At 47.2% G+C, this 13,480-nt stretch overlaps 1 protein-coding gene across 4 annotated transcripts in view; it reads left to right on the forward strand.

The window, feature by feature from the left end:
* Positions 1 to 13,480, forward strand: part of CGNL1 (cingulin like 1) — a 154,592-nt gene that overhangs the window by 126,640 nt on the left and 14,472 nt on the right. For all 4 annotated transcript variants that reach the window (XM_080807426.1, XM_080807427.1, XM_080807425.1 and 1 more), the window contains exons 11-14: positions 1,282 to 1,434; positions 2,575 to 2,745; positions 5,928 to 6,089; positions 9,460 to 9,549. In XM_080807426.1, the coding sequence (XP_080663552.1) occupies positions 1,282 to 1,434; positions 2,575 to 2,745; positions 5,928 to 6,089; positions 9,460 to 9,549 (576 nt within the window). The remainder of the gene's footprint in view (positions 1 to 1,281; positions 1,435 to 2,574; positions 2,746 to 5,927; positions 6,090 to 9,459; positions 9,550 to 13,480) is intronic.

The raw sequence follows: 13,480 nt of genomic DNA on the forward strand, positions 1-13,480 counted from the left end.
CCCAGCTGTGTTGGCTGGTTCTGAGTGCAGTTGTCCTGGCGGAGTGGAGGGGCCAGAAGGCCTCCACGGGTGGCTTTTTGGCCCCAGGTCACAGGGCTGGCCAGCAGCATAGCTGGTTGTGCTTTGCAAACCTGGAGTGCCCCAAGTGATTTGGGAGTGTTTTCAAGAGGCCTGAGTTGGTGCGTGTGAGAGCAGCTTGTAAACTGTTAAGCACTGTACAGATATAAACCATCGTCCTTCCAACAGCATCTGCGGGGACACAACACACAAGTCCGAAGCGGTCGTGTAGCAACTCACATTCAGCCCTCAGTCCCTGAGACCATTTTCTAGACGATCTAGCCCAGGTCTGGGTCATGCTGCCTCTTTCTGAGCTCTGCCCCTTCTTGGTATCTTTATGTCAGTGGCCCTAGCACTCAGCCATTTAAAAAAGCCAGCACGATCTTTCTAAGATTCTTTAGGATTTTGTTTTAGAGTTCCGTGTCTTTACATAAAGAAGGTCAGGCTCTGTGACCGGGTAAGGTGAGAGCTTCAGGGCATCCCAGGGAAATAGTGCACCCAAGATAGTTTCATTTTATGGTAAGTGCTAGGATTTGGTGCTGAATCACTAATCAACACTCATCTGCACTTTTCGTAACTAGTGTCTTTTCCATTTCACACCTACTACTCATCAAGTTTATCTGCCTGTGGATTGCCAGATGCCCCTTTCTTCTGTGTATGAGTCCAACCCAGGATTCTGTTGATTACAACTCCTTCTACCCAGGTGGACTCTTGACCCGTGGGTCAACCTTCTTTTTTCTCATGGATTCATTTTTGGGTATTTTAACTAAGATGTATCTACAGAGCAGAGGGAATTCTAGAATGTGAGGTGCACTGCTGTGTAGTACAGGATGTAAATGGCCACATTGGTTCAGGCATGCCTGATGTACATCTTTACCTCTGTTTGCAAGCATGAACTTGGAAATTTCATGTTTTCAGACACTGTCCTTAATCACTGGCCCGAGCGGCCTTGGCCATCTTCCGTATTTCTATAATAAATCCTTTGTCTGGCCCTTTATTCTCATGCGTGTTTTTGGCTGAGTCAGCTTTGCATTTGGGTCCCTGAATTTCAGAACCAACCATGTCCTTGTGTCTTGTGATGGCTTTGCTTCGGTCCTATTCCTCATCACCCATGTAGCAGGTCTGATTGCTTTGAAGTGTGACTGCAGAACTCCCTCTGCTGCCTGTTCCTGGGGCTGACCCAGTACGTAGGTGACTGTACTGTCCCTTCCCTGCCGTCTGCAGAGAAATCTGAGTCGGGCCACCCAGGAGCAGAAGCAGTTGTCTGAAAAGCTCAAAGATGAGACAGAGCAGAAGGAGCAGTTAAGGAGACTGAAGAACGAGATGGAGAATGAACGGTGGCACCTGGACAAGACCATCGAGAAACTGCAGAAGGAGGTGAGGGCAAGGGGGGCCAGAGATGTGGGCGGAACACCTGGGCTGGGGCCCAGTGCTCTCTGAGGACCTGTTGAGAGCTAAGGAAGCCTGCCCTTTTGTCTAAGCAGGTATGCATCAGATTCCCAGGTCCCCGGAAGCAGCTCTTTGGACTTGTTGAGAATCCCAGTTAAAGGGAAACTGGTCTAGAAAATGCCAGTATCCTCTGGATTCGGGGCCCAACTCCTCTCAGCAATTACCCAAAGAAACCTGGCACGTAAGGGCAGACTTAACAAATGTTACCTGATTCAGAACCCTGGGTAACATCTGCATTTGCACCCATCTTTCTTTTTTTTTTTTTTTTTTTTTTTTTTTTTTAAAGATTTTTGTTTATTTACTTGACACAGAGAGAGAGATCACAAGTGGGCAGAGAGGCAGGCAGAGAGAGAGGGGGAAGCAGGCTCCCTGCTGAGCAGAGAGCCCGATGCGGGACTCGATCCCAGGACCCTGGGACCATGACCCGAGCCGAAGGCAGAGGCTTAACCCACTGAGCCACCCAGGCGCCCCTGCACCCATCTTTCTTGTCCAGGAACAGGAAAGGCAGTTTCAATGTCTAGTAGTTGTTACTTCTTATCTCTGCCCACCTCTGCCCTAAAATCCCCAGAAGGGGGGAAGCACAGAGCTGAGGGGCTCCCCCCATTCTAGGAGCCAACAGGAATGCCTGCCATCTTCTGATACCTACTGTGTACCAGTCACTGTACTAGCTGTTTTGTAACTGGAATTCTATCCCTTATGTATTAATTCTGACAACATCCCTGTAAGGTAGATATGATGATTCCAGTATTTCCCATGAGGACACCACAGAGGCCCAGTGAGGTTTAAGTGCATGGCCCAGTTACGTAGCTGGTAAGTGGCAAAGCAAGGGGGCATGACCCTGGGCTATATATCTAGCCATGAAAGTTGTGCTTGTTCACTCCTCGTTGCTGCTTCCATGTTACAGGTGATTACGCCTGGACAGCCCATGACCAGGTGCTTTGCAAAATCTTTGGGGAGGTTGTAGAAGGAAGAGGAAGAGATGTATTGTTTCGATGGAACCCAAACCTGGTTCTCAGGCTCCAGCTGGAGCGTCACAGGGTGGGCTCACACCCATGTCACTCCTTCCAGATGGCTGACATTGTCGAGGTGTCCCGCATATCAACCCTGGAGCTCCAGAACCAGCTGGATGAGTACAAGGAGAAAAACCGCAGGGAGCTTGCAGAAATGCAAAGGCAGTTGAAGGAGAAATCCCTGGAGGCCGAAAAGTCACGTCTGACTGCCGTGAAACTGCAGGATGAGGTAATACCTGGCCAGATAGGTTCCTGGTTTACCCCCACCCCACCTCCACTTTGTTCAAAGTATCCGGGGAGAGACTGCCTTGAACCTCTTCTAGGAGAGACTCAGGGTATATTGGAAGACAGCGTTTGGACTTGATTCTTCAGTGTTAACCCTTAGGATGGTCACATGGGGCAAATGGCATTCAAAGACACAAAGTCCCAGGGCCTCTGGGGTGAAATTGACATAACTTTAAAGTTACCATTTTCTCGATTGATCCAAGAGTTTCTGACTAAAATGTTTAGCGGCCATTTATGGAGCACCACTGGTATACCCAGCTGTGTCTTAAGGATTGATGTATACTAGTGTTTTAATTTAACCCTAGAACACGGATTATAGTAAACAATTGCTTTTTGACGTTCATTTATAAAACATAGACTTTTATGAGAGTGCGTGTGTTGGACGTGAGCTTCAGGACAATGATAATGGGGACAAAAAGAAATCTTCAGGAATTTATGAGTCCTGAAATTATTAAAACATATTTTTAGTTTTATACTTAGAAATAGTAGAGCAAAGTAGCTCCAGTGTTCGCTCCCTTCAGTCTTGACTTATAAAGAACTGAGAAAAATCATGGGAATGTTTTTGATTATTTTAATGGAAAGCTGAAAGTTCTAAAACACAAGTACGGTGTATGTTGATTTTTCGTTATGCCTCTTGCCAGCTGGATCACCTTGAGCAACTTACCCCAATTTTCTGAGCATCTGTTTTTACCTCTTTGAAAACACACCAAATAACGATGATTTAATAATGAAATGAGATAACGTGTGAGGCTGGAGAGCCGAGGGTTTGTATATCCTGGACACGCATGTTAAGGTTTTTTTTAGAGTCCAAGGTTTTGCTTTTTTTCCTAAGCAGGGCCAAGAGCATCAAGATTCCACAGGAAAACAAGTTTTTCTTTAAAACAAACTTTTAATATCTTTGATGATCAAAGAAATGTCGCCCATGAGTCAGTGCTGGTACTGTGTGAAAGAACAAAGGATATTCATCACAGACTTCTAGAACGTTTCTGAAAGGATCCTGATAACAGGTCCCCTCTGCTGCAGGGGCATATGAAGGCAGGGCCCCCGTAACTGAAATTAGCATAGTGACATCACAGTTCTCTCTGGCATTAAAAGAAAGTCATTTATATTTCTATGGCAGATGGGAGGGGAGATTTGGATATTTGCCAGAACACCAACAAACACAGGGTTCTGCTGCTTTGATTTCAGAAAAATCACAGGGTCACGAAGACCCCTGCAAAGTGCTTCCTGTTGCTTTTTGTGTAATGGTTGTTATTCTGCCAGAATCTTCGGATTGGAAGGCACTTTAGAGATCCTCTAGTTAGATGAGGAAACTGAGATCCAGAGAGATTAGTTATGGCCACAAGGAGATCAGTCTTGTTTATAAAAGAGCAGTCATTCAAAAAAAGATCCCTCATGATGAAAATGAAAGATGGCTCTTCCTCGATTTTTGTCAGTGGTGCAGCCCTGTGAGACACAGCTTCCGTCGGAATGGCAGAGATGGACAGCTCATCATTCTGGAAGGAAAATGCAGGCAGATACTGCCCTGCATCGAGCTATGGAAGTCGGTGGGGTTGTTGGAATTGGCAAGCCAGGGTCACACTGGATCCTTGGAAAACTCAAGCTCACCTCTGTTCATGGCCCCCAACCCTGTGTTTTGGTTGAGCTGAGATAAACTGTCCGTTAACATAAGGGGGCCAGGGGTCTATCCTCAGGAGAAAAGCACTGCCTTCTTTGCTTTAAGACCAATAGACATTTGACCTGTTTTGCCTTTAGTGTGGAGCCAGAGGAGTTCTGAGGAAGGTTATCTCTAAAGAATGAAGACTTGAGTTCACTGTTGGTTTATTGTCTGAATCCCACTTAGCGAAAGGCAGCTCTGACTACTAAAGGGATCGCTAGTGTAGCTAGGAGTGCTTGTGATCCCAGACGCTCTCCATATCCGCTGGGCATGGCCTCAGTGAGTGCTCTTTTTGACAGAGCCCTCATGAGATGTTAGGACAGACTCAGTCACCACCACACCAGACCAGGGTCTTTATCTGGAGAGGCCTTCTTCAGGCTGTGCTGTTCTCACAGAAAGGTCCAGGAACCTGTTTCCTAAAGTCTTGCCACTGGGCTTCTGAAACTATCCTAACCTGGTGGGCGCCCCCGCAAGACTGTCTTTGAGGCTTCCCCAACTCCTCTGTGAAAATCACCCCCAAAGGACACTGTGCTCTGGTGGAGTTTGCCCCTCACTGTCATCAAGGAACTAAAGCCCTGGACTAGTTAGTTATTCCGAAGACTGTGCTTTCACACAATACCCTGTACCTGCCCCAAGTGGGAAGGAAGTTGGAGACAAAACACGTAGCCCTGGTCTTCACTGAATCAATCCACGCAGACGTTTGAGGAACATCTACCTGCAGTGTGCTGAGGTGGCTGGTCCCCTCAGGGACCTTCCAGAGAAGTAGAAAACAGGGACGACCCCCTCACGGGTCAATCTCTTTGTTGCACTTTCTTCAAAGCTGTTAGTTCAGTGCCACCTTGTGGATGAAAAAAACACTGTGAATTATGACAGCGGAGGCAGGATTTTCTTCTAGAGAGCAGATGGTTTCACCTCCTGTGTCTGTTTATATTATTGGATTTGGTGCCTGTGAGTTGTTTTGGGATCATTAATTTCATTTTTATTTTCCCCTCATTTTGACCCTCCATTGAGATGATGCTGGTACAGGTGGGTAATAACCTGCCCTGTGGGAAGCACTTACCTTAGTTCGGTGACTTTCAAGTGTTTTTGGCTGTGACCTATATAGTAAGAACTCCACCTCACATCTCAACCCAGTAATATGTACATCCATACAGATGTATGAGGGTCTAATACAGAGGTTTCACAAAACAATATCTGTTTGTACTCTTGATATTTTCTGTTTTATTAAATTACAAAATGCTGGCCAACATGTACAAAATTGAACTTATAACATAGTGGGTTGCTCCCTAGCTAGGAAGCTGCCACTTTTTAGAGAGGAAACTGAGGCCCAGCGGGAGCTGGGACTGGCTCAGGGTCTTCTGGACTGCAGTATGTGGGCACCCCCTGATCATCTCTGGGGTCAGCCTCTGTGCTGTCTGTCCAGATGCTCTCCCGATGCAGCCCAGGTAACCACCCAGCCCTCCTTCTAGATGCGCCTGATGGAGGAGGAGCTACGGGACTACCAGAGAGCTCAAGACGAAGCACTCGCGAAAAGGCAGCTTCTGGAGCAGACACTGAAGGACCTGGAGTACGAGCTGGAGGCCAAGACTCACCTCAAGGATGACCGAAGCCGACTCGTCAAGCAGATGGAGGTCTGTAGGCCATGCGGGCGTGAGCCGGGGCCCGTGCAGGGTGAGCGTGGGGAACAAGACAAGTGGCCTCTCTGTGCACATCCGAGCCTTTGGGATCCTTCAGTTTTTATTCCCTGAAACAGCCAGACCTGAGTAAAGACATTTCTTTTTTTTGTTTTTTGTTTTTTTAAATAATTTATTTATTTGTCAGAGAGAGAGAGAGAGAGAGCAAGCACACACACAAGCAGGCAGAGGCAGAGAGAGAAGCAGGCTCCCCGCCGAGCAAGGAGCCCAATGTGGGACTCGATCCCAGAACCCCGGGATCATGACCTGAGCCGAAGACAGCGGCTCAACCGACTGAGCCACCCAGGCGTCCCAGTAAAGACATTTCTTGATTTGAGGAAGAAGCTGGTAGTTCATAGACTCATAAGATGTCAGAGCTAGAAGGAGTGATGGGAGCAGTTTAGCACAGTGCCATCTTTGTCTTGAAGAGGAAGCAAAACCAAGCTCCCAAGAGGCCAGGTGGCTTTGTGTAAGGGCAATAGTGCATTTTCTGTTGGTTGCTTTGGGAAGTGCTTCTAACTACAGAGGCCACAAGAAGGCTGCAGATCTAGGGAGAGGCTGAGCTGTGCCTTGGGCCCAAACCACCTACCTCCTGGGGACATGCAGCTCGTTTGTCACACCACACACTCCATTCCCATCTCCTGACTCTGGCCCTTTTTTTCCTGACAGATAATCCAGATTTGCCAAAGCCAGCAGCAAACTGTGGCTCAGTTCATTTTTGGATATACCATATATACGTAGTCTAAGACAGTGTGTCAGAATGTGCTCACTGGGGTCACCACCTGGGGGTGGCCTGTTCACGTGGTGAAAACACAACACCGTAGAAAAAAGGGAATTGAGTAACAGAATCAAAACATGAACAAGCACCTGAGCAGGACAAGACAAATCTTAACATCAGTCCACCTTTTTTTTTTTTTTTAAATGATAGACTACTCTTTCTTTCTTTCTTTTTTTTTTTTTTTAACATTTTATTTATTTATGTATTTGACAGAGAGATAGTGAGAGAGGAAACAGAAGCAGGGGGAGTGGGAGAGGGAGAAGCAGGCTCCCCACTGAGCAGGGAGCCTGATCTGGGGCTCAATCCCAGGACCCTGCGATCATGACCCGAGCCGAAGGCAGATACTTAGCAACCGAGCCACCCAGGCGCCTCCCCACTTTTTTTTAAATAAAAAAGAATAATCCTCAAGAACAAACCCAGCCCCAAACCAGAACACCCTCCCACCTGCGCCGGACACACACATACCCCACATCCCAGTGGAATTTAGAGAGGGAGAGAATCAGCCGCAGACCTATGGGAGAAGTTAAAATTCTCAAGGTTTTGGTAACAAGACAGTGCTCTAGGACAGAGAGAGATGGTTTGAATTTAAAGTCAGTGGAATGTCTGGTTCAATTTTGCAAATAAATAAAAATAACTTTTAAAACCTCTTAGTAGCAATTTCCATCTAGGGAGGAATGTTTCAGCCATTGAAGATTTTATTAGATGGGCCCCTTTTAGACACTAGAATAACCTGGCATGGTTTTATTGTCCTTTTGTAGGATTGCTGTGTATTTTTGCTATTGTTCCTATTTCTGATCTCATTAGAGAGGGTCATTTTAAAGCAAACTAAGGTCAACCCAGTTAACTAGGAAGTGATTTGTCAAGGACCCAGACAGTCTGGTTCAAAGCAAGCTAAAGCCGTGTTGGGCAGCTATGTGAGAACCTTTGGTGTAACGGACCCCTGACCTGGGCCCCTGAATGCTCCTGATGGGTTTTGAATAGCACAGACTTTAGACAGGAAGAGAGGCCTGTGAGGAGGTGCTTTTAGTTAAACATTGGGTTGTCATCTTCTTCTAGAACATTCTGACTGAAAGAACATTTTCTTCTGCCAACTCAAGGTCTAGAAGCAGTGACATGATGGAGCGTCCCTTGCCCCTAGGCACTATTTTAGATATTTCTTCATTAATGACAAAATGAACAGCTCTCAAGGCCCTACCGCTGAGCAGCACGCTGCAGGAGCATTGCCTCCCCTCAGAGGCAGCTGGGGGGACTGTCTCGCTGTGACAAATGTCTTGCCTGTTCCTTCACTAGCACTTAACCAATTAATTCTCAGGACTCAAGAGCTCTCTCAACACCAGGCATTTTCTGTAAACGCAGAAACTCAGGTGGCTGTTTTATGTAAATGCGGCACTTGGGGATCCTCGGTGAGATCTGCCAAGAGCCGGAGCTGGCCTCGAAGGCGTCAGGGACCGCGGGACAAATAGGACAGTCTGAGCAGAGCCCGGCGTTCTGTTCCAACTTGGTCTTCGAGCCTGTCCACTCATGGGGGAGAGCTTTCTGGGTTCCCTGTAGATGTCATTCACCAGCAGGGAAGGCATTCACAGACATTTACTCATTCACGTGAGTAAGTCTGATTTTTGGCCCTTTTGGAGACCTCCCTATCTTGTCAGCCCTACTTTGACGACTGTAGAGACAGTGTTTTTCCAGTGTTTTTCTGCAGACTCATGTTTCAAAACTCACGATGACGATTGCTTTTTAGCAGGTATGGCGCGGAGTTAATCCAGACATATGACACGTGGGCAGGTGACAGGAGCACCTTGTGCACAGACCTCACAAGCCCCTATTGCTAGATAGGGTGGTTTGTGTTAGAAGCATCTTGTTTCTACATTCAGCTACTTTGGCATGCTTTTCTCTTAGCACTCAGTGGTGTTAAGCGAGGAGCCAGCCAGGAAGACAGAAATGACAATTCTTCTGGAATTACGGGGCCACCGCTGTCCCTGTGCTCCTCAGGTGCAGATTTGGGACTGACTACATAATGCATGAAGTGTATGAGGTGCCCTAGAAAAGAGACAGGGGCAATAGTACGTCATAGCCTTTATTCCTGCAAGGCTCTTGAAACTCTGAGCAGGAAGAAGGGAAAGCGTTGTCCAGAGCTTGGAATTTTTAAAGAAATGTGTCTTGGATGATGTCTGAGCTCCCACATTGCCTTTTAACAGGTAACCTGTGGACCTTAGGCTTAGGTAGATCTTTGTAAAGTTACTGATTCCTAAGGGGGAAGAAAAGACGTGAAGGAAACAGGTTAAAATGTCCTTAAGGCTTATGTTAGGTTCGGGGTAATATTTTTTCTCCTTTCACAAATTTTTGAAATGCACAATTACATCTTCCATTATGAAAGCAATACCACACGGTTTTTCTGACAGTCTGAGAAGGAGATGCGTCCTTTCCCCAAACTCTGGTGATAACTCAGCTCTGATCTGCCTTCGAGGTTTGCCTTCCCCAGGGCCATCCTTGCACCCCACCTGGATCAGTGTGAGTTCCATAAGGCTGTATTGTATCTCCCTTCTTTCTTAGGACAAGGTGTCTCAGCTGGAGATGGAACTGGAAGAAGAAAGAAATAACTCGGATTTGCTGTCTGAGAGGATCACTCGGAGCAGGGAACAGGTACTGTCTGTAGTTGAACGATGAACGGATTGTCCTTCCTGGAAAAGGAAATGTGAGAGGCAAAAAGCAAAGGATTCAGCTCGAGTAAGGAAGAAAAGTTCTTGCCTTATAGAAATGATGGAAGGCTGGGTAGTGTTCCCCGTAGGAAGCCATGAAGAAGATTTAATATATAACATAAAGCACACAAAGTGGAGGTTTCCAGGATGGTTATGAGTAACAATCTATTAGCCCTAATAGGTAAAGTGCTTTTAGAGTAGAGGCTCTAAGAATCATCAGTCCAATAAGCAACTGTGTGAAACTGGGTAGCTGGTACGGTGTTAGTGCCGTGGGAAGTGGAGGATACGATGCAGACTTGTCCTTTAAGAACTTTACCAGCTAAATAACAGTACAGACACTTAGGAAGCCTTCACAGTACAGTAACCACCTCCTCAGAGTGAATGCTTTCTGCAGTTCTCAGAGGTGAGGGATTCCACTTCCCTTTGATCTGTACAGCAGCACTGGGAAGCAGCCGGGGACGGTCCTGGCTGTCCTCACTCTGGAGTTAATAGAACTAATTTTCCAAACAACACTCCATGTAATCCGATGGTTTTTGAATTTTGTTTCCATTTTTTAATTAAAAAAAAAAAAAAAAGAGTTTAGAGCAGCTGAATTCTGTCCTGAGGATAGGGAGTCCTATCACTGGAAAGCGGTGGTCCCCTTAACTGATTGCCTTGCCCAAACCATTTGACAGATCACATGGGGAAACATTATAGGACAGGATTCAGAACACCGAGTGACAGTTTTGAAAAGAACCTGTATTCAGTAATCACGGCTTTCCATATCCATGATACCCCTGGCTATCCGTCGAAACCTCTGAAAGATGTATTTTCAAAGACAACTTAGTTGTGTATTGGGCTCTGAAAATGGTACCGGAGAAACCATACATAGACATTCATAAGACTCTTCACCTCTTGATTTGTTTGGGGCACTTTTTTTTTTTTTTAAAGATTTTATTTATTTATTTGAGAGAGAGAGACAGAGAGAGCATGAGAGAGGAGAGGGTCAGAGGGAGAAACGGACTCCCTGTGGAGCTGGGAGCCAGATGTGGGACTCAATCCCGGGACTCTGGGATCATGACCTGAGCGGAAGGCAGATGCTTAACTAACTGAGCCACCGAGGTGCCCTCAGGCACTTTCTTAATTCAACAAAGCAAACTAAACCTAAAAGCCTTGGGTGATGTTGAGTACAAATGAGGAAATTTTTTCTATTTTATAAAGGATTAAAATTAAAAATCTGAAATACACGTTAATTTGGGCAAAATCTTCTATATCCAAAGAAGCTCTTTCCTCTGGTCATTCTTGGACTTCCGCACATGCCCCACCTTTCCCCCACCTCAGGACAACCAAGAACCAGAGGTTCTAATGCCTGGAGATGATGCCATTCCAAGATGGCAGCCCCTCGTCAAAGGTGAAGGGGAATCACTGGCTTCTTTTCCATCAGCCATTGTTTCCCTATTGACAAATTTATTTATTTATTTATTTACTTATTGAGCGAGAGCATGAGAGGAGAGAGGTCAGCAGGAGAAGCAGACTCCCTGCTGAGCCGGGAGCCTGACGGGGGACTCGATCTCAGGACTCCAGGATCACGACTTGAGCCGAAGGCAGTCCCGTAACCAACTGAGCCACCCAGGCGCCCTATTGACAGATTGTTTGCAAACAAGTAAGATAGTCATGCTGCTTCGCTTCTGAGAGTGGAGAAATTCCAGTCCGAGGCTCCGCCCTCTCTTCCCACTGAGCGCAGCTTCAGTTCTGTCTGTACATTCCAGAGCTGTGCTTCTCCCGTCCTGCTCGCGGGGGGCGCAGCCCAGCAAGCTGGAGCTGCAGAAGCTGAGGGAAAGTGTCATGAAGACCTCAAGTCCAGATGGATCGTCCAACCTTGACCCTTGAGCCCTTGTACGTTCTTACTAAAGTCTGCATCTGTTAGGTTCTTTCCCTGCTATAAAAGCTGCTTGGTGACACGTTCCTGCCGGTGTGGCTGAGCCCCCACGGTGCCACGGCGCATTTCAGGATCTGCTAAGCACTCATGATAACAGAAGTAGCCATTAATTTGTTTTGCTAATGCTGCCTGTGGCTTAGGGAAGGAGGAAGGGTGGCAAAGTCTGTCATCCTGTCAATAACCAGGCGGGCAAAACAGACTTTCCAAGCCCCCTGTTTGACACCAAAAACAAAACACAGACACACTGGAACAGAAAGTGGTTGCCTTGCTCAGCTCAGCTGATGGCCCAACCTGATGAAAACGGATCGCTCAGACTGGTTTCTTTGTCCTCTCACCTGAGCTCGTGAGGCATAGAACTGCTGTGATGTGGCCAAGGTCCTTTGAAGATCCTTTGAGGCCAGAACTTGAAGGAAGCCCAGGGAGGAGGTTAAGGGAACGAACTTGGTCTCCTGGAAAGAGCACGGGCTTGCGAGTTCCAGGTCTGACTCCTGCTCCAGCCCTATGGGGTCCCAGGGAGGTCCCAGCGTCTCTGAACACTCTAATGTCTGTGAAAGTGCATCTCTTCTCCAGATTCCAACGCTGAGCTCCTCTGACGAGGCTGCGTCTAACCAAGGGTCTGAGTCCCTCCAAGTCCCCAGCCTTCCCCGCGTCTGAGGTGCACGCCTGAGGGGAGGGTTCCACAGCCTCTAGCCTGTTTGCCCTGTTGGTTCTGTTTTCTCCTTCTATTTCCTTTCTTGTCCCTGCCCTCCCTGAGGTGGGGGGCCAGGGGTAAAGCTTGGTGCCTGTCGTAGTGGAGGAAAGGAGCATTGTGTTCACCTTGTTGTAGGAATTGCTGAAACAGTTACCTTACCCCAAGGTAAGGCCTCTCTTCTGGCCTCGGCTGCCTCTGGATTTGTGAGGAAGGGTAGCGTAGCGAGCTGGCTGACCAAATGCCTGCCTCGCAGGACCGAGTTTAATTCTTACCCAACGCTGAGGTCAATCTGAGACTTCTTGTTTGCCTTGTAAAGTAAAGGTTCCAAGGAAGGGCCCTGGGTACAGATAGTCGGGCCCTATCTTGGATCCGCTTAGGTCAGTTTGTAGGGCCAGGTGCCTACTGTCTTCCTGCCAGAATGAGAGAAAGGGGAAACTTCCAAACTCAAGACCCCGTCTCCTCTCCCTGCCAAACACCAACCTGTGATGCTTCCCTAACAGGGACATTCCCTAAAGAACAGGAAATGGTTCCCGTCTGATATCTCCAACCTGATTTATAGCGTCAGCCCGGAAGGCTCAGCAGACTGCTTCCAGGCACTGTAAAGGGAATGAATGGGGAGTCAGACTTTTTGGATCTTGTTCTTTCAATTGAAAAGGGAATAGGTTATAGGTCTTACCTAAACTCTGCTTTCTTATAAGCTCCCCTTCTGAATTTTGCTTTCCCCAAACATCTCTCATTTTTTTCCCTAGTCTTAGTGGCAGGGCTTAGGGGGAAAGCTAGGGAAAAAAAAAAAAGATTTCACAATATGAGCCAACCCCTTTTACAGACTCTTAGATCTGGCAAAACCTCCAAGTTCCTCTCCCCAGACTTCTCATGCAGTGTGCAGTAGATCTGAGGCCCAGGGCCCCCCGTGATCTGGCTGGCTCGCACAGGTGGTCATTTGCAGAGCTGGTCACAAATCTCCTGACTCCCCAAACAGGCTTTCCTTTACTGGTGCTCGGAAGACCTACTGTGTGCACAAATAGCATGGTGTGGAGGCTGCAGAAATGATCAAATTGGCCCCTGTCCTTGAGTGCTGTGTTCGGAGAGATGGAGGATGCCCCCCAAATGGATAATTAATAACAAAAAGCAACAGATACTAAATGCCAAGTGCAGGATTCAGGCAGCTCACAAAGGAAAGGCCATCATAGCAAGGGGTGATGGTGGGAGGTCTTAGAGGAAGATGAACCTGGAGTTAAGTTTTGTTTTGCTTGTTTGTTTTTAAAG

This window comes from Martes martes (genome assembly GCF_963455335.1).
Source record: "Martes martes genome assembly, chromosome: 7".
NCBI classification, from domain to species: Eukaryota; Metazoa; Chordata; class Mammalia; order Carnivora; family Mustelidae; genus Martes; species Martes martes.